This window comes from Telopea speciosissima, chromosome 5 (genome assembly GCF_018873765.1).
Source record: "Telopea speciosissima isolate NSW1024214 ecotype Mountain lineage chromosome 5, Tspe_v1, whole genome shotgun sequence".
NCBI classification, from domain to species: Eukaryota; Viridiplantae; Streptophyta; class Magnoliopsida; order Proteales; family Proteaceae; genus Telopea; species Telopea speciosissima.
Window position 1 is genome coordinate 21,541,849 of NC_057920.1, and position 18,781 is coordinate 21,560,629.

Sequence of the window (18,781 nt, forward strand, 5' to 3'; positions counted from 1 at the left end):
ATCATGTCTTCAGTACTCTTTTCATGTTGCAATCTTCACTGTTGTAACTCCTAAAAAAAGAGGGTGAAAAATATTCAAGGAGCCCTGCCCGCTTAAAAGAAAAATAAAAACCAAATGAGAGGAAAATAAGTGTTTCAAGGCCTCGGTTTCATTTCTGCCCTTCTTTTTTCGGATTAATCTTTTTTTGCTCTGTTTGAAATGTATATTTTTTAACCTGCAGGTATTTGATTGCTGGTTTGAGAGTGGTTCCATGCCCTATGCTTATATCCATTACCCATTTGAGAATGTTGAACTGTTTGAAAATAATTTCCCTGGGCATTTTGTGGCTGAGGGACTGGATCAAACTCGTGGATGGTCAGCTTCTTATCTCATAGTTGTCTTTCTATTATTTTTTTTAAAATAAAGTAACTAGGAAAATCTGTTTCACATTGATTGTCAGGTTTAACCTTTCTACGCATCTTACTTTTGAACTTGTGTCTTTTATTTATATGTTGATCTTAATCCGACAAACCAGTATTGCAAATTTGCATATTTACATCTATGTTCTTTGCCTAATACATGGGATTTCATAGTTTTTACATTGTATTTTTTGTCTGAAACTTCTTTTGCATGACCTTTGCTGCCTTGTTAGTATGTATTTTCAGCTTTTGCTGCACCTAATGTCTATGCCATATTTAATCCTGTTTCTATAAGAATGCTGATTTCATAGTTTACTGGTAGTTGAACAGTCAATTGTGCTTTCGATATAGCTTTTCTGGTTTGGTAGTTCCCAGATCGATCTTCTTTAAAAGTGCCCAGTTTTGAACATTTTTTATGATTGTGTTTTCTTGTTGATTTTCTTTGTCGCCCGTTAAGTGCTCATTTCAATTGACATAAAAATTTATAGCAGTGGCAATGGTGTTCTTGAACTGACTGTGGGATCAGTTTCATGATTTCATCTTATGGTCAGATCCCTCCCTTTAGTGACCAACTGTTTGCTTGAAAAATTAGCCTCACCTACTGGGGCATATTTATGTGTTGTTTTTGCTCTGGCTGCAGGTTCTATACTCTTATGGTTCTGTCTACTGCGTTATTTGGAAAACCTGCATTCAGGAATCTCATTTGCAATGGTTTGATATTGGGTGACGATGGGAAAAAATTGAGTAAAAGATTGAGGAACTACACATCACCTATGGAAGTCATAAATGATTATGGAGCTGTAAGTTGTTAATTGCTGATGAATTTACTTCAACTATTTAATTTTTTTGTGTTGCTTTACAAAGATGTGTTCTTATTTTCCTTTGCTGGGGCCTTAAAAAGTTATTTTCTACCTATACTGTGTTTCAAATTTTTGCTCTACAGGATGCATTACGATTGTACATTATAAATTCCCCAGTTGTGCGTGCGGAGCCTTTAAGGTTCAAAAAGGATGGAGTTTATGCTGTTGTGAGTATTATTTGTAACATAAATTTTGTTATGTTTCCTTTGTTACATTTAGACATGATCTCATTATCACTTCGTTTCTTTTGCTATTGTCAAATGTTCTTTGAAATGTTCATGCTCACTCTTTCATTCAAAACTTTTTTCTGTTGATGTGGTTCAGGTGAAAGATGTCTTTCTTCGATGGTATAATGCTTATAGATTTCTTGTTCAGAATGCAAAAAGGCTTGAGGTTGAGGGCCTTGCACCATTTGTTCCAACTGATCAAATCACTCTTCAGATGTCGGCAAATGTGCTTGACCAGTGGGTCAATTCTGCAACAGAGAGTCTTGTTCACTTTGTTCGCCAAGAGATGGATGCTTATAGGCTGTACACGGTTGAGTTCCTTTCTTCTGATGCTTTAAAATTCAATCTTAACAATATAAAGTACCTTGAAGAGCTTCTATGCTACCGGGGTCCTTGGAATCCCATGGGTTACCTGAGTTGGTGTAATGGTTAGACTGTTTGTTCCTTGCAATATATTGCTTTTGTGAACTAAAACTTCATGCTAGAATATTTGTAAAATTAGAAGACTGTTCTAAGAAACTAAAAAAAGAACAAAGAAGTGATGTGAGGAAGATATTAAATTATTAGCTGTATGCCCCTGTCAAATATTACCTGTGGTTATTTGTACCTCTTTATCTTGGTTCAAACTTCAAACCCATCTTCACCTACTAAGAACTGAAACCCTTTTGACTAGTCGGCATCTCTCCTCTGTTCCAGTTGAGCCTGCCGAGTCTGTTGAACCTGTGGAGCCTGTCGTCCCTCTGCAGGTTTCCCCTAACTCTCTCCCCCAAAACCTCGGTATCTCCTCCTTTCTCAAATCGATAGCTAAGGGATTTCTATCCCCTAGGCCTTCTCTCTCCCCGATTTCTACTATCCAAGTTGTGGTCCCCTCTTTGACTCCCCCTCTGGCCCAGCCCACCTTATGTCCCTCTTTGGCTGGCCCATCTGGTTCAAATGGGCCAGTTTCCTCTTCTCTCTCAACCCATAACTCTACCCGGCTTTCCCACCCCAGTCATCACCCTTCTGCCTCCCCATCTCTCCATGTTTTTCGTCGCCGTATTCCCAGCTCCCCTCCTTTCAACTTGGATATTAGGAATAGCGCTCTCAGTTGTGAATCCAGAGATCCGGGATAGTTGGTCGCCTTTGCTATGGGCCTGGTTCTTGGGTTGCTTGGAGTGCTTTCCTTTTAGTGCACGTTTTTGGTTGGGCTTTGGCCCGTTTGTTTTGTCCTTGCCCTTTGGTAAGGCTTGTTTTGGTTTTGCTTGTATCCTTCCCCCCCCCCTCCCCGCTTCTTTCTTCCTTTGGTAATTGATTATTTATTCATCCAAAAAAAGAACTGAACTCCGATCTGCTTGCTTAGCTTAAATGTCAAGACTGCCTCTGGTTTGCCCTGGCCCTGTAAGCTTTAAAGGTCATGCATCTTTTTGGCCACAGTTGTAATTAGTGGGTAGGATTTGAGCTGTCTGTCTCCAGTAAGTAATCACTAAACACGTTTGGTTTTTGGTGATAGTAGTTTGTTCTCTTGTGTTTCACAGGTGGTACCATATCTTTTGAAATTTATTGACAACCTTACAAATATTTATGTACGGTTCAACCGGAAGAGACTGAAAGGCCGTACAGTGGAGGAAGACTGCAGAACAGCATTGTCGACCCTTTACCATGTAAGATGGCTATATTTAGGATAAAAATTTATACGTTTTCCTCTTTTATTAGCTTCATATTCATTTTTATGTTAATGACTCTAAAAAAGTCATATTCAGGTGGATCTGCTACAAAGCTGGTAGCCAGTAGGCTGGGTTAGGGTTGAGAAATTTTAATTATTTATTTATGTAGATTTTTACAATTTAGATCCAGTTAGGCAAGGTGAGCCTTGTCTTACTTAATAAGGGCTTTTCTAGAATTCTGTGGGATAAATAGAATTAAATTCAGAAAAGGAGGTTTTTGTGGAATTTTGACAGTATCTGTCCATATCTGAAAATAAAGAATATATCTTCTTCAATCTCATGACTGGGCAGAACCTGTTTCGAATCAGTTCACTCATATGAATGCCGATTGATCTGGGATTTCAGGTGTTGGTCACATCCCATCACCCTTTGGAATGAATCCAACTATAAACAACCCCAGAAAACAACTGAGGAGTTATTAATGGGAAAGCTCTGAAATCAAATCCAGTGGAAGAGGAAGAACCATATCTGAAGTTTGATTTGGATCTCTCAGTTCAACAGCCTTCCAGCCTCAGGCCTTGCAACCTGAGAGCCCTAGGGTAGTGATTCGAACCCAGAGTTTGAGGCTGAAAGAGAAGGATACAAGAGAGATCAAACTCTCCCTTGTTGGTCTCTCTGACACTAAAACAGGGTATTTATAGATAAGAAAGAAAAAGAAGAATCAGTAGGAAAAGAAAAGGAAAGAAGAATAACAGAAAATTAAAGGAGAAGAAACCGGAGAGAAGATTTATCATGATAGAAGACACAAAGGGGGATATCATGGCCAACAGTGCCACACGTGAAACTCAGAGAAAACTATTCCAATTCATCCAGCACAACTCATAATTGATGGGAAGCTTACATGTATAATGTTTTTAAAATAGGAAAAAAAAAAAAAAACCATAAACAAACTCTGAAACAATGGTAGAGGTAGAGTTTGAAACAAACTCCAATCTAACCTTTTGACCTGATAAACAAAAATAAAAAATTACTAAACATCAAATGACATAAATAATTTCAAAATAAAAAAAAACCCTAGACACCCCTATTGAACTGAAAACCAGGTTTGGACCTGGTTCTTCTTGGTCTAGGTTTCCAGACTAGGTCATGTCGGTATAGCCATGAAAGTGCTACTCCATTAATTCTCCCCCTTTGGGAAGAACTCGACCCCATCTAGTTCAGGTGAGGACCAAGGTTGCCGTATGATTCAAGTCGTTGAAGGAGAAACGACCTAGCTGTCTGCTTGAGCTAAAGGGGTGGGAGGCCTTTAGCGGAAACATAGTTTTCAAGCCACTACCTAGCAGCTCAGGTGCCTTCTTGGATCCAAGACGACAACACACTTTGTTTGATGCAAGAAAGGTGACAGCCTTGGATACCTTGACGTCATCTAGGCGTTGCCTTGTGACAAAGCACCTTATATTATATTAGTTTGTTTTATACTTCACAAGTGTACGCAGATTTATATTTATTTTTTTATTTTTCGATGACTATGGTTATATTATATCCTATGTTTTGTTTATTATATGTTTGTTTTCTTAAATGGGTCATTACTAGCATTATTATATCATATTGCATTGATATGGCTTCTATGTTGCATAAATGCATAATTATATAAAGGGAAAATTCCACGTACCTCCCCTGCTTTCCAAACTAAGTAACAAAAACACCCACTCCATTAACTGTAGACGTTAAACGTTAAAATTGTGTTTTAATTGACCAAAATGCCCTCATCTTCCTCAAATCTTTTAGGGTTTAAAAAAACCTGCAATTCATCTTCCCCAAATCGTTTCCCCAAAACTTAGAACTCAAAATTTCCCCTTTTTGGGTTTAAATCGTTTAGGGTTCACAATTGATAAATGATGCCATCAGGAAATTAATGAAAATGTTCTAAAACTGTGTAGAATAACATTATCTTCAGCTAGTGTACTTTCTCATACTGTAATTTGCACTGCTTATCCCTTTGCTTTGAATCTTATATTTTATCCTTGGAAAATCACATGTCTATTTTCTGAAATTGCAACCTAAAAATTAATGCATGGGCTTTGCTTCCGACAATTGTCAGTCGAACTAATCGTATGTCGCCATATCTTAGTAGAGAGCTTCCTAAATTCCATTCAACACCCCCAATCCAGACCCTGAGTAAAAAGATGGGCAAAGGAAGAAGGGAAACATTGTATAGTTATTTCAACTGTAGTCTTTGGATTTTAAATATGTTTTTGTTTGTCAAATTCATTCTAAGTTCATTATATTGTTCAGTCTGGTTTTATTGCTTAGAGGCAGTTTATCTATTTGGAGAAAACTTCTCAGCCTAAAGTCTTATAACACTTCATGTTTGAACCGTAGGTTCTTCTAACTACATGTAAGGTGATGGCCCCATTCACGCCATTCTTTACCGAAGTTCTTTATCAAAATATGCGTAAGGTTTGTAATGAGTTGGAGGAAAGCATTCACTATTGCAGTTTCCCTCAAGCAGGAGGAAAGGTACTGTGTTTTAACATGCTTGTAAATTTAACCTCAACCTAGTAATTGAGCTTTGCAGATATATTTTTGTTACACTGTTTTTGTCTACTTATAGTACACTGGAATTGTATTCTAATTTCACTATTTTAGAGAGATGAACGCATTGAACAAAGTGTAACAAGAATGATGACAGTTATTGATCTTGCACGTAACATTCGTGAGCGTCACAACAAACCTCTGAAATCACCACTTATGTGAGTTGGTAGTTTGATTCTTATTTCCTCCTTCAGCTATTCCATACCTTCATATGCTTACTCTTGCTGTTTCCTCCCTGTTGTTTATTTTCTCCCTTTCTTAACTGACCAACTTCAGGGAGATGATTGTGGTTCATCCTGACACCAGCTTTCTTGAGGACATTGCTGGTAAACTAAAAGAGGTTTGTGATTAACATTCTAATTATTTATTATTCATTATTATCAGTGTTTGATTCATGAATTACTTACTACCATATTGAATTACTTATTTTTCTCACTGGGGCTGCAATGTGATATTAAGTGGTGTTTATAATCTTCAGTCTAGTTCGAGAAACTATTTTTCGACACCAGTGCTGTATTTTTTCTTGGTTAAATTTTTTATGGAATTATATTATTTTAACTTGCATGATCTGGATTCTTGGATTACGTTGAACAATTCCCTGAAATTTTGATTGCAAGCTCATAGCTTTTGTGGTTTTAGAGGGTTTTTTTGTTGGTAGCTTGAACCAACCGCAAATATTTTACAAACCAAAGTGATATCCTATTCAGATTTAATTTTTAGTTTTGTTTTATTATGGTGGAGGTTGGGAGTTTTGTCACTCGTGCGTGTGGAATCCGCCTCTATCACTCCCATGATTACTGCAACATGGCAGCTCAGTTGGGCTCCATATTTCATGGACATGTTATCCATTGGTCAGCTTTCTAAATCACCAATCCACGTGGGTGAAAGTGGCAGGTGTGATGAAAGAGAAACAGAAACAGGCTGAAGTAAACATCTTCCCTATTTGTAGACATTATCTACACTTAAATATACCAGTTAAAAGAATATCAACAAAAGCACAGGAAAATCCCACCTAAATGGGGTCAGCTTCGTGGATTGTTGCCCCCAAATCAGCTCTATTCGATGCCATACTTGAAACAAGCCCCAATCTATGCATGTCTTTCCTCGCTACTTCTCTTAGGATCATTTTAGGCCTGCCCCTAGCTCTTTTAGATCCTTTAATCTGAATCAAAACACTCCTCCGTACCGGTGCATCCCAAGGCCTCCGTTGAACAGGACCATGGCACCTCAAACGGCTCTCTCTTAGCTTCTCATGTATAGGGCTTACTCCCAACTGAGCTCTAATATGGTCATTCCTTACTTTATCCTTCCTAGTCTTGCCACACATCCATTCAATATTCTCGTCTCCGCCACACTTAGTTTATCTACGTGCCATTTCGTAACTGCCCAACATTCCACACCATACATTATATCCGGTTGTATGGTAGTCCTATAAATTTTCCTTTGAGTTTTAAAGGAATACGTTGATCACACAGTACGCCAGTTGCACCTCTCCACTTAATACATTCTACCTTAATTCTTTGGGAAACATCATTCTCTATATCACCTTCTTTACTTCAATAGAGCCCAAGTATCTAACGTAATCACTTCAAGGTAATCTCTTTATCATTGATATTGACCATCACCTCATTAACCGTTGTAGTGTGGCTAAAGTTGCACACCATGTACTTTGTCTTTGTTCTACTTATCTTAAGACCTTTTTGATTCCAAGGTAGATAGCTCCAACTTGGTGTTAATCCCTACTTTTGCCTCATCCACCAACACAATATCATCAACGAAAAGCATACACCAAGGAATCTCATCATTTATGTCTCTAGTTAAATCATCCATAATAAGCGCAAACAGACAAGGGCTTATGGTTGATCCTTGATGAATCCCAAGTGTAATTGGGAATGACTACCTTGAACCCCCATAGATCTTACGTTAATCACCACACCATCATACATATCTTTAATTATGTTCTTGTATTTACATGGCACCTCTTGTCTAGAATGTGCCAGATTAGCTCTATAGGGACTGCATTGTAGGCTTTTTCTAGGTCAATAAAGACCATATGAAGATCCTTCTGGCCTTCTCTATACCTTTCCATGAGTCTCCTAAGTAAGAACATAGCTTCCATCGTGGATCTACCTGCCATAAAGCCAAATTGGTTCTCCAAAATAGTAGTTTCCTATCTCAGGTGGGTATCAATAACCCTCTCTCATAACTGCATTGTATGGCTCATTAGCTTTATGCCTCTATAGTTATTGCAGCTCTGAAGACTTTGTCTTTGTAAATCGGGACCACAATGCTTCTCCTCCATTCATTTGTCATTTTCTTTGTACTCAAACTCTTGTTAAACAACTTGGTTAGCCAAGCTAAACACATATTCCTAGGCTCTTCCACACTTCGATTGGGACTCCGTCTAGGCCAGGTGTCTTGCCTACTTTCATCCTTCTTAAAGCTTCTTTGACTTCAGTCACCCGTAGATGGCGTATATATCTACAACAAGTGGTGTCATGTTGAGTAATATAGCCCTTTGGGGCATTATGACTCGAAAAGTCTCCATTTAGGAGACTACAGAATTACTCATTCCATCGCTTCATAACGTCTTCATCCTTTATTAATACTTTACCTTCTTCACTTTATATACGACAAGGTCACATGGAGGATGTGTCAAACGAGGTGAGAAATCTACTGGGGTGGTCTTTATCCATTATAAACGACCCAATCACAACAGTTGAATCACCTTCCACCATGATATTATTAAATCTTCTTCTAACATACGCATCTAACCCAATACTTAAGGAAAGAAGCTCAGCCCTCTTTGACTCATCCTCCCTTATCTTGCCTGAGTCAGCCAATGAGATGATCCCTGTACTGTCCTTTGCCTACACCACCACCAACTGATGGACTTTTAATCACGAGAGGGCATGCATCACAGTTTAGTTTGACCATGCTCTATTGTGGACGGTTCCTTCATCAGACAATCCAATCCCTGAAGAGGTGGCCAATGAGATGATCCCTGCACCGTCCTTTGCCTACACCACCACCAACTGATGGACTTTTAATCACGAGAGGGCATGCATCACAGTTTAGTTTGACCATGCTCGATTGTGGACGGTTCCTTCATCAGACAATCCAATCCCTGAAGAGGTGGCAAATTTGGATTATACTTTTTGATATCCTTTTCCTGCTTCCTGTTTGTCCTACTCAGATTGATATTTAAAATCCATTGGAAGTTCCCATCTTCTCCTTTTTTTTTCTGTTTTTGTCCTTTTTCCTTTCCACACCACTGATTGTTGTGTTTTGCCTCTTCTAAAGGAGAAGTTTCTAATATATTACATTTATTGTTAAAATAATGTATGTTTTGAAGCCCTACCCAATAGGGGTAGTTTTGACCTTTTTCCCCCTTTCCCCCTCCTAGCCGATTCCTACTTAGGATTACTAATTAGAATCGGCTAGGGTAGTTCTCCTAGTTCAAGTCTGATTAGATTAGTTGTGTTAGTAGTAACTTTATTCATAGTTCAAGTCTGATTAGATGTAACCCTCTTTAATATAAATAAAAGGGCTTGGTGATCTCTGGAATCACTTATGCATTCAGATCTCAAGGCTGTTTACATGGTATCTGAGCCAATTCTGATCTAATAAACAGCTTTCTCAGTTTTTTTTGGTTTGTATTGTTTCCTCCCCTCCACGGTTTCTAGCTTTCTCTTCTCTATCACTCTCGGCTCTTCTCTCTCATTCAGGGCAGCAAGGTGAATCTGCTAAGGATTTAGATGCTGCCCTCCATACCACCTCATTAAAGACTGCAGATCATTGGTGTGCCCTAATTCTGCCGGCAGAACTTCTCCAACCTTGAAGATCGATTCTTCCTTTTTTTGGAGTTTTTTTCCTGCTATACTTGGTGCACACCTTCTTTGTTTGAAGACTGCAGGAGTGGATCACAATCAATTCAGATCCAGTCCTGCAATTTCTCCAATACCAGGTTTTCCTAATTTTTATCAAATTAGGGTTTCTAATTGGCTCATCCAACAGTGCTGTTTTTTGGAGGACATATTCCCCACTACCAAAGGAGTACTCGACCTGTTTTTCAGCCTATTCTGACGGCTGAAAGTGCTGCAATTTCAAAACCCATCATCCACCTTCGATTCTGGTATTTCCCAGTTAGGGTTTTCTAAATCCTCCTCTGAAGCTGCTGGTTTTTTGAAGGACTGCTTCCTTACTATCTCAGAGGGATTCCATCATACTTGTGGCCTCTTTACATCAGTTCTAGTTACTTCATCATCTATAGCTCTTGCGATTTGGATTTTCTTCATAACCCTAATTGGAGTCTACTTTATTATTGGGTTTCCTTTTTTTGAGAACAATCTGTTCTTACGGAGGTGACTCGATTCTGTTTGGAGATCTTATTGCTGGCTGGATTGAGATAACCTTCTTCATCTCCATTGCATATCAAGCACCATTCCTGATTCTGATGTATCTACTGGTTCGGATGATCAAGTCACTTCTGGGCCTGATGCACAAACTCAACAAGAGTATCTTCCCTTTGCTGCCTCCATCAAACTTGATGGAATTAACTATCTCATGTGGTCCAGATCAACCTATCTCATCATTGTTGGTCGTGGTCTCACTGGACACATTACTGGTACTTCAGTAAAGCCTTCTACTGCAGGTCCTCTACAGGCTCGGTGGATCTCTAATGACTCTCAAGTCATGGGTTTTCTTCTGAATTCTATGCAACAAGATCTTGCCAATAGCTATTTACTTAAAGAGACTGCTGCCCAGATATGGATGGCTGCCAAAGAAACTTATGGATAGGTTGGTAACGATGCTCAGGTTTATGAATTGCGAAAAAAAATTCATGAAACCACTCAGACAGACCTCTCCATCTCCAAGTATTATGCTCTCCTACGAAGTCTATGGCAACACCTGGATCATTACACTGATTACCAGCCCACTAATCCTACTGATATTGCTGCCTATCGCAAGCATGTTGACAAAATCAGAGTATATGACTTCCTCGCTGGCTTAAATGTGGAATATGATCAGATTCGGGTCCAGGTACTCAGCAGAATCTCTTTTTCTACTTTGGAACAGTCCTATGCCTTAGTACATACTGAAGAAAACAGGCGGACTGCTATGTTACACACCCCCACCAGTGATCGATCAGCTCTAAAAACTGCTGCCATTGCTGTTCCTAGAACTAATGGGTTTTCTACTACTAGTGACTCTTCTAAAATAACCGTGAAGTGTGAGCATTGTAATAGGCCATATCATACCAAAGCCACTTGTTGGAAACTCCTTGGTAAACCGGCTGACTTTGAAGTTAAATGTGCTGCCCGGAAGTCGAAAAACAAAGCCAATCATACTGAGGCTGTCACTATTACTCCTACTACTGACACTGGTCTATCCAAGGAGGAACTTCAAGCATTCTGTCGTATGTTACAGGCTTCCACTGCTTCTACTACATCGACTCCTGCTAGTTCTTCCACTACTCCAGGTTCAAATTTTGCCAATTCAGGTTTTTCATTTGTTGGTCATTGTGCATCGGTAGTCTCTTCTCCTTGGATCATAGACTCCGATGCCATTGATCACATGACTGGATCCTCCAGTTTATTTCATCGTTATTCTCCTGTCTCTGGGAAAGACAAAGTTCGAGTCACTGATGGTTCCTTCTCTTCTGTATCTGGGAAAGGATCTATCAGTTGTTCTCCTTCTCTAACCTTATCCTCTGTCTTACATATACCTAATTTTACCACTAATCTTTTACCCATTAGTAGTCTTACCCGTGACCTAAATTGCAAAGTAACCTTTTTTCTTTCACATTGTGTTTTTCAGGATCTGGCAACGGGGGTGACGATTGGATGTGGTAAGCTGCATGGTGGATTATATCTGCTTAATAATGGGAGTCCTCCTTCAATATCACTTCCATCTCCCATTCATCAAAATTCAGTAGTCTCTTCTGAACTTTGACAGTGGCATAACCGATTGGGTTATCCCCCTTTAGGAACTTTATCCTTTTTATTTTCAGCACTAGTTAAACAATGTAATAAGGAAGAATTTTTCTGTGAGCCTTGTGTTTTGGCTAAACAACATCGTTCCACTTATTCTATTCCTAATAAACGTAGTTCGTATCCTTTTAATATTGTTCATACTGATGTGTGGGGCCATAGTCGAAAGCAATCTCTTTCTGGACATCATTGGTTTGTTTCTTTCATTGATTGTCATTCTACGAGTACATGGATATATTTTTTGCATAACAAAAGTGATGTTTTCTCTTATTTTCAGAATTTTCACAAGTTGTTTCAGACCCAATACAATGCTACACTCCAAATATTAAGGAGTGATAATGGCAAAGAATATATGGATGGTCGGTTCCAACACTACCTTGCTACCCATAGGATACTCCATCAAACCAGTTGTGTCGATACCTCTGCCCAAAATGGTGTGGTTGAAAGGAAAAACCGCCACCTCCTAGAGGTGGCTCGGGCTCTCATGTTTGCCCGTACTATTCCTCCCCAATATTGGGGCGATGCTGTCCTTACTGCAGCCTATCTTATTAATAGGATGCCTACCCGAGTCCTTGACTCCCGCACCCCAGTTGACGTTTTACAGGGCTCTTCAGCCTTTGTGGTTCCCCCTAAAGTCTTTGGTTGTGTCTGTTATGCTAGGGATACTCGTTCCCCAAGCAAACTTGCACACCGTGGCCTTCGTTGCATTTTCTTGGGATAATCTCCATCCCAAAAGGGTTATAAATGTTACCATCCCCCTACCCATCGTACCCTAGTAAATATGGATGTTGTTTTTCATGAAGCTCTCTCCTATTATCCGACGACTCATCTTCAGGGGGAGATTTCCAATGAAGATGTATTAACTGAGCTTCCCGCTCAACTTCCTATACATAACTCGCCTAACCGCACACCTCCTGCTCCTCCCACATCTTTTAACGAAGACAACGAGGATCTTACACAGGGGGAGAACTTAGATACTGGTAATGATAAAAATCCTATTCAAGAGGAGCCGACTCCAGTTCAACAAACTATTGTAGAATTTTAGAAGAGAATTAATGAATCCAATCTCAAAACTTACCAGAGAGGATGTCCCAAACAAAGGCAGCTTCCATTCATTATAGCACCAGTTCCCATCCAATTGCCAACTCTGGAACCAGATCATTCTCCTATTCTAGGTAATATCTTTTCTCTTGAACTACCTATTGCTCATTACAAAGGTATTCGGGCTTGCACTTGACATCCTATTTCTCGTGTTGTCTCTTATGAATCTCTTTCGCCATCCTTTCGTGCATTTGTTTCTTCTCTTTCTTCTGTTTATATTCCCCAGAATTGGCAGAAAGCTCTTACAGATGGAAAGTGGAAGGCAGCAATGATGGAAGAAATGAAAGCCTTACAAAAGAATGATACATGGGAGCTTGTGGTTCTTCCTCCAGGAAAGACCCCAGTTGGATGTAAATGGGTGTTTGTGGTGAAACAGAAGGTAGATGACACTGTGGATAGATATAAAGCACGATTGTTGGCAAAGGGGTTCACTCAGATTTATGGGATCAACTACCAGGAGACCTTTGTGCCGGTTGCCAAACTTAACACTGTCAGAGTGCTACTATCCTGTGCAGTAAATCTAGGATGGGAATTGCAGCAACTAGATGTAAAGAATGCCTTCCTCCATGGAGAGGTTGAAGAGGAAGTATATATGGATATTCCACCTAGTTTCTCATGTGATAAGACCAGTGGCAAGGTATGTAAATTGAAGCGTGTATACGGGTTGAAGCAGTAACCCTGTGCATGGTTTGGAAGGTTCCACAAAGCTATGGTTTTTGCAGGATATAAGCAGAGTAATGTTGACCACACTCTGTTTATAAAAAGGAATGGTGAAAAAATAACCATTCTCATAATCTATGTGGATGACATTGTTGTAATCGGAAATGATAGTGATGAGATCAGCAAATTGAAGACTTTCCTTGGCCGTGAATTTGAAATAAAAGATCTGGGGAAGTTAAAGTATTTTCTAGGGATAGAAGTTGCTCGGTCCTCTAAAGGCATCTTTCTCTCTCAAAGAAAATATATCCTAGATTTATTGTCCGAGACTGGGATGTTAGGGTGTCAACCTTCTGATACACCTATGGAAGCTACTACACGGCTCAAGGAAAAGGAAGGTGAACCGGTTGACAAAGGCCGTTATCAGAGGCTGGTGGGAAAACTTATTTACCTATCTCATATACACGGCCAGATATAGCCATTGCCGTGAGTATGGTAAGCCAGTTCATGCGTGATCCTTGTTCCTCTCACATGGATGCTGTTCTTCGAATCCTCCGGTACTTGAAGTCAGCCCCGGGAAAAGGAATTCTCTTTTCTCCTCATGGCCATCTTCGAGTTGAAGCTTATACTGATGCCGATTGGGCTGGATTCTCTGATCGAAAGTCCATTTCCAGCTATTGCTCATTTGTTGGTGGGAATCTTATCACATAGCGTAGTAAAATGCAGAACGTAGTGCCAAGGTCTAGTGCTGAAGCAGAATTTCGTGCCATGACTCAGGGTATCTGCGAATTGTTGTGGCTTAAAGGTTTATTGCCAGATCTTGGTGCTCCTGTCCATCTTCCCATGATGTTATATTGTGACAACAAGGTTGCCATTAGCATAGCTCACAATCCCGTTCAACATGATTGTACCAAACATGTGGAGGTTGATAGGCATTTTATCAAAGAAAAACTGGAAGAAGGACTAGTCTGTGTACCTTTTGTGAAGTCGGCTGACCAATTAGCCAATGTGTTCACTAAGGGGTTAAGTGGGAAAGTCTTTCATCCTATTTTAGTCAAGTTGAGCATGTTTGATATTTATGCTCCAACTTGAAGGGGAGTGTTAAAATAATGTATGTTTTGAAGTCCTACCCGATAGGGGTAGTTTTGACCTTTTTCCCCCTTTCCCTCTCCTAGCCGATTCCTAGTTAGGATTACTAATTAGGATCGGCTAGGGGTAGTTCTCCTAGTTCAAGTCTGATTAGATTAGTTGTGTTAGTAGTAACTTTATTCATAGTTCAAGTCTGATTAGATGTAACCCTCTTTAATATATAAATAAAAGGGCTTGGTGATCTCTGGAATCACTCAAGCATTCAGATCTCAAGGCTGTTTACATTTATATATATGGGCATTTGATTTAACACGTTAAATATCTCATTTAAATCTTTAATATTACCATATTAACCAACAACTGATGCCATTGGTTATGATTTGCTGGACCATTCCTAAGCTGAACTTGATTTATACAGTTGTAGCTGTTTCAATGCAACAGTAATGTTTGTATCTTTGCATTCTACTTATCCGTAGCAAGGCATTAGTGAGATTAATTATGACTGAAATGTCAGCATAACTCAATTTAGACCTGTTATTTTCTTTTTTTCTTTTTTTATTCGTTCTAAGCTTTTTTAGGCAGAGTCTCGACTAATATATTCTGGTTATGTTTTTCTGTTGTTTACCACCATCACTTGATTGTGCTGAAATCATCGTGCACTTTATGTTGTAACTGTTTCTACAATATAACCATGAAGTCTTCTGGGATTCTGAGCTAGTATCTTTCTGTTTTCCTGTTAGTTTATTTTACTTATTGGGCACCATGTTTTATAGTCTGATATTTTTCCACTTATTGGAGTTCCATTTACAATGCAGTATGTGCTTGAAGAGCTCAATATTAGGTCACTTGTTCCATGTAATGATCCTCTGAAATATGCTTCTTTACGTGCGGAGCCTGATTTCAGGTATATCAGCATTGAATTTATTTCATTAAAGATCCTTGGCATGAGTTCCTGCATAATTTTTTATTCTTTCTTGGGTTGTTATTTTTTTAGTGTATTGGGTAAACGGCTAGGAAAAGCTATGGGAACTGTTGCCAAGGAAATCAAGGCAATGTCTCAGGCAGATATCTTAACATTTGAGCAAGATGGAGAAGTAACAGTTGCTGGACACTGTTTGAAGAGGACTGATATCAAGGTGGTGCTTCTTCACATTCTGTTTTCCTCTTTCTATTTATCAATTATGTGAATGATTACATTGCTGTTCTATTTTGGGGTGGAAAATTGCTTTATGATGTTGAATGTCCATTAAATGTAGGCATTGCCTCCTTATCACAAAGAGCATTTTTTGGTTGTTTCTTGTGATTTTTTAATTTTAATCTCTGAACTAAGCTTGGAAGAAGAAAACTGGCAGTGGAACTGTTATGGTATTATGCTTGCATTTTATAATTAGTACTCTTGTCTTCCGAAGGATAAGTTGTCGTGAATTAATAATCATGATCTTTATGTAAAATGGTTTTGCATGTCACTTAAATTATGTTTTTGTTTCCATGTTATGATTCTCGTTTCCTGATTGTGTTGTAGTAGAGACATGTTTGCTTAGTCCTTGATGCAATCCTTTCACCAAGCAATGCTAATGATCTTTTGCAATACATTGAATGGGATATAAATTTTCCTAAGTAATACATTGTGCGGAATAATACATGCAAAATATGCTAGTAATAACCTAATATGACAAAATTAACTTATAACAACCAAAGCATAGGATATACATAGGGTGCTCTTGTTGTAACCAAAGTGGTGGATTGAGAAGAAGTAACCTTCTTTTGGTTGCCCTTTGTCTTATTCCCAAAAGTTCTTTAAGTCGGGTAAAAAAGGTTTACAAAATAATTTGAAAGTGACTTACCATTATGTCATTTTCAAGACTTGTCATTGTCTTGCATGGTTTTCGAGTACACATGTAAATAACAGGATTTTACCCTCGTTGAAAAAAGAAGTGTGTTCTATTAGAAGGGTGAAAAAGTAAGGTTACAACTTTTTCACCAACTTTGTTACAACATGATTTTCCCTATAATATATACATATTTCTCAAAGAAACAAAGCAATAAACTAAGAGAATAACAACATATAGTTAAGAAACAGAATTATAGAGCATGTAGCTATGTAAGTATGCATTAAGCATTATTCCATGTATCGCAATGTTTCATATATAGTTGTCAAGGAGGCAGGTGACCAAGGCATTGGAGGGGTGCCTAGGGGGCAAGGCACCCACCTAGGTGTTGCCTACTACCTAGGTGCCCTAGGTGTGCTGTGCAGTATATGACTATATGTTATATAGCAATGATAATTTTATATAATTATGCTTATATGCAAAATATAAGCAATATCACTGCAATATTATATAATTATGCTAACAATGACCTAATATTAGAAAATCAAGATATAGTAATCAAGTATATGATATGATATAAACATATTCATAAAAAAAATAATAATAAAGCCTTAAACATAAATCAACATAAACTAGTGAAGTGTCAACAAAGCATGCCGTCGCCTTGGACCCAAGAGAGAACCCGGATGCTTAGGTGGACGCCTTTGACAACTATGATTTCATAATCTTGTACACAAACCAATAAGAGGGTTAAACAAGGCATCTGCTCAGGTCACAAGGCGGCCCAAAGCGTCCAAGGCGACACCCAGATAACCAAGCCAGTCGCCTTTCCTGCGTCCAATAAGGCAACAACATGCCTGAACCTTGAAATGCACTTGGACGCCTAGGCGGTGTCTAGATGATGCCTAGTCGCATAGTTGTCACTGCGCCTAGGCGAACCAAGGCGGTCAAGGGGGCAAAAATTAAGGCGACACCAGCAAGGTACCTAGGTGACCAAGGTGCAAATCCAGACAAAGCCGCCTGGACATCTAGACGTCACCTTGACAACTATGATTATGAGTCCATGACTCATCCATGTACCCTTTATGCTTGCCAGTTCTGTCCAATTGCTTATCCTTGAAGTCCTTGTATATTTCCTTACAATTTCTGCCTATTAGTTTAATTCCAATTGAAAATCATCATAGTTTTTTACGAGAAAGATCTATCAACTGTCAGGTTATTCGGGAATTCAAGCGTCCAGATGATAAGGAAAAGGAGTTTGATGCTGCTGGAGACGGTAAGGGATTGCTAAGGTTTTCTTCTTATAAGCTTGAGTTTTAACTAGATTTAACATTTGGTTGTCACCTCATCTCTAGGTGATGTTTTGGTGATTTTGGACATGCATGCTGATGAGTCATTGTCTGATGCGGGTGTTGCTCGAGAGGTAAAATAAATATCATCTCTCTCTCTCTCTCACATACACACACATTCAGTCAGTCCTACAGGGTAAGAGGTGCTTAGTTGCTGTTTCCCAGCCTCTTTCCCAATTTAGTTTAATTCTATTTTGCAGTTTTCTAACATGGTTTTGCAGGGTTTCTTCTAGGTATTCAAATACTGTTAGTAACCAGATTACTAGTCTGTGTTTATGTGCTATTTTCTGACTTTTTAATTCTGGTTTTAGAAACTGGCTAATTTTGTAACAGTCCCATAACTTCACATCTAACCGTCAGATTTGGATCAAATTTTGACGATGTATTCTCCACCCAATTAGGTACATTTGACCAGAGTTATATCGTCATCAGACTGACGTCTTGTGAGCTAGAGAGATTCCCTCATTTCTGGTTTATTATCCTGTCCTGGTTATTTCGGTTTCCTGTTCATTAACAGTTTCGTGATTAGGAGCCCATCAAAGACCGTAACGACCAATAAAACTGCGAGTATAACACAATTACTATAAAAAGTTTACTGTGCCATTGTCAATTCATAAATCTGCTCATGATGCATAAAAATATATTTACTTGACAGCCAAATATGATATTTACATGCCTTTTATTCTTCTTGTGGAAGATAGTTTAATTTTGATTGAAGTTCAGGTCTTCTCTGGATAAAATCCTCACGTTTCATGCAAATATTTCAAATTGTTGAAACAACCGAAATGAATTAAATTTTGGTAAAAGAACTAACCACTTCCAACTGAAATCTGGTAAATGAATCAATTATATGATGTATTTGGGTTATATGGGCCTTTTGCTTTTAGTTTTTGGTATTGGGCTTATGTTGTAATTGGCCTTGGGTTTAAGTTAGATTGGATCTGTTTAAGTATTTATCAGGGTAGATACGTAGGGGTCCTGTGTAGTTTCCAATTTGTACTATTAGGGGGAATTGCCTAGATCTACTAGATAACATCAAG

At 38.8% G+C, this 18,781-nt stretch overlaps 1 protein-coding gene across 1 annotated transcript in view; it reads left to right on the forward strand.

The window, feature by feature from the left end:
* Positions 1-18,781, forward strand: part of LOC122661273 (isoleucine--tRNA ligase, cytoplasmic) — a 77,556-nt gene that overhangs the window by 44,866 nt on the left and 13,909 nt on the right. Inside the window, exons 11-22 of the mRNA XM_043856619.1 lie at positions 221-354; positions 1,039-1,198; positions 1,342-1,425; positions 1,583-1,795; positions 3,000-3,125; positions 5,511-5,648; positions 5,778-5,881; positions 6,000-6,063; positions 15,379-15,467; positions 15,558-15,699; positions 17,608-17,668; positions 17,748-17,815. Coding sequence (XP_043712554.1) covers positions 221-354; positions 1,039-1,198; positions 1,342-1,425; positions 1,583-1,795; positions 3,000-3,125; positions 5,511-5,648; positions 5,778-5,881; positions 6,000-6,063; positions 15,379-15,467; positions 15,558-15,699; positions 17,608-17,668; positions 17,748-17,815 — 1,383 coding nt within the window. The remainder of the gene's footprint in view (positions 1-220; positions 355-1,038; positions 1,199-1,341; positions 1,426-1,582; positions 1,796-2,999; positions 3,126-5,510; positions 5,649-5,777; positions 5,882-5,999; positions 6,064-15,378; positions 15,468-15,557; positions 15,700-17,607; positions 17,669-17,747; positions 17,816-18,781) is intronic.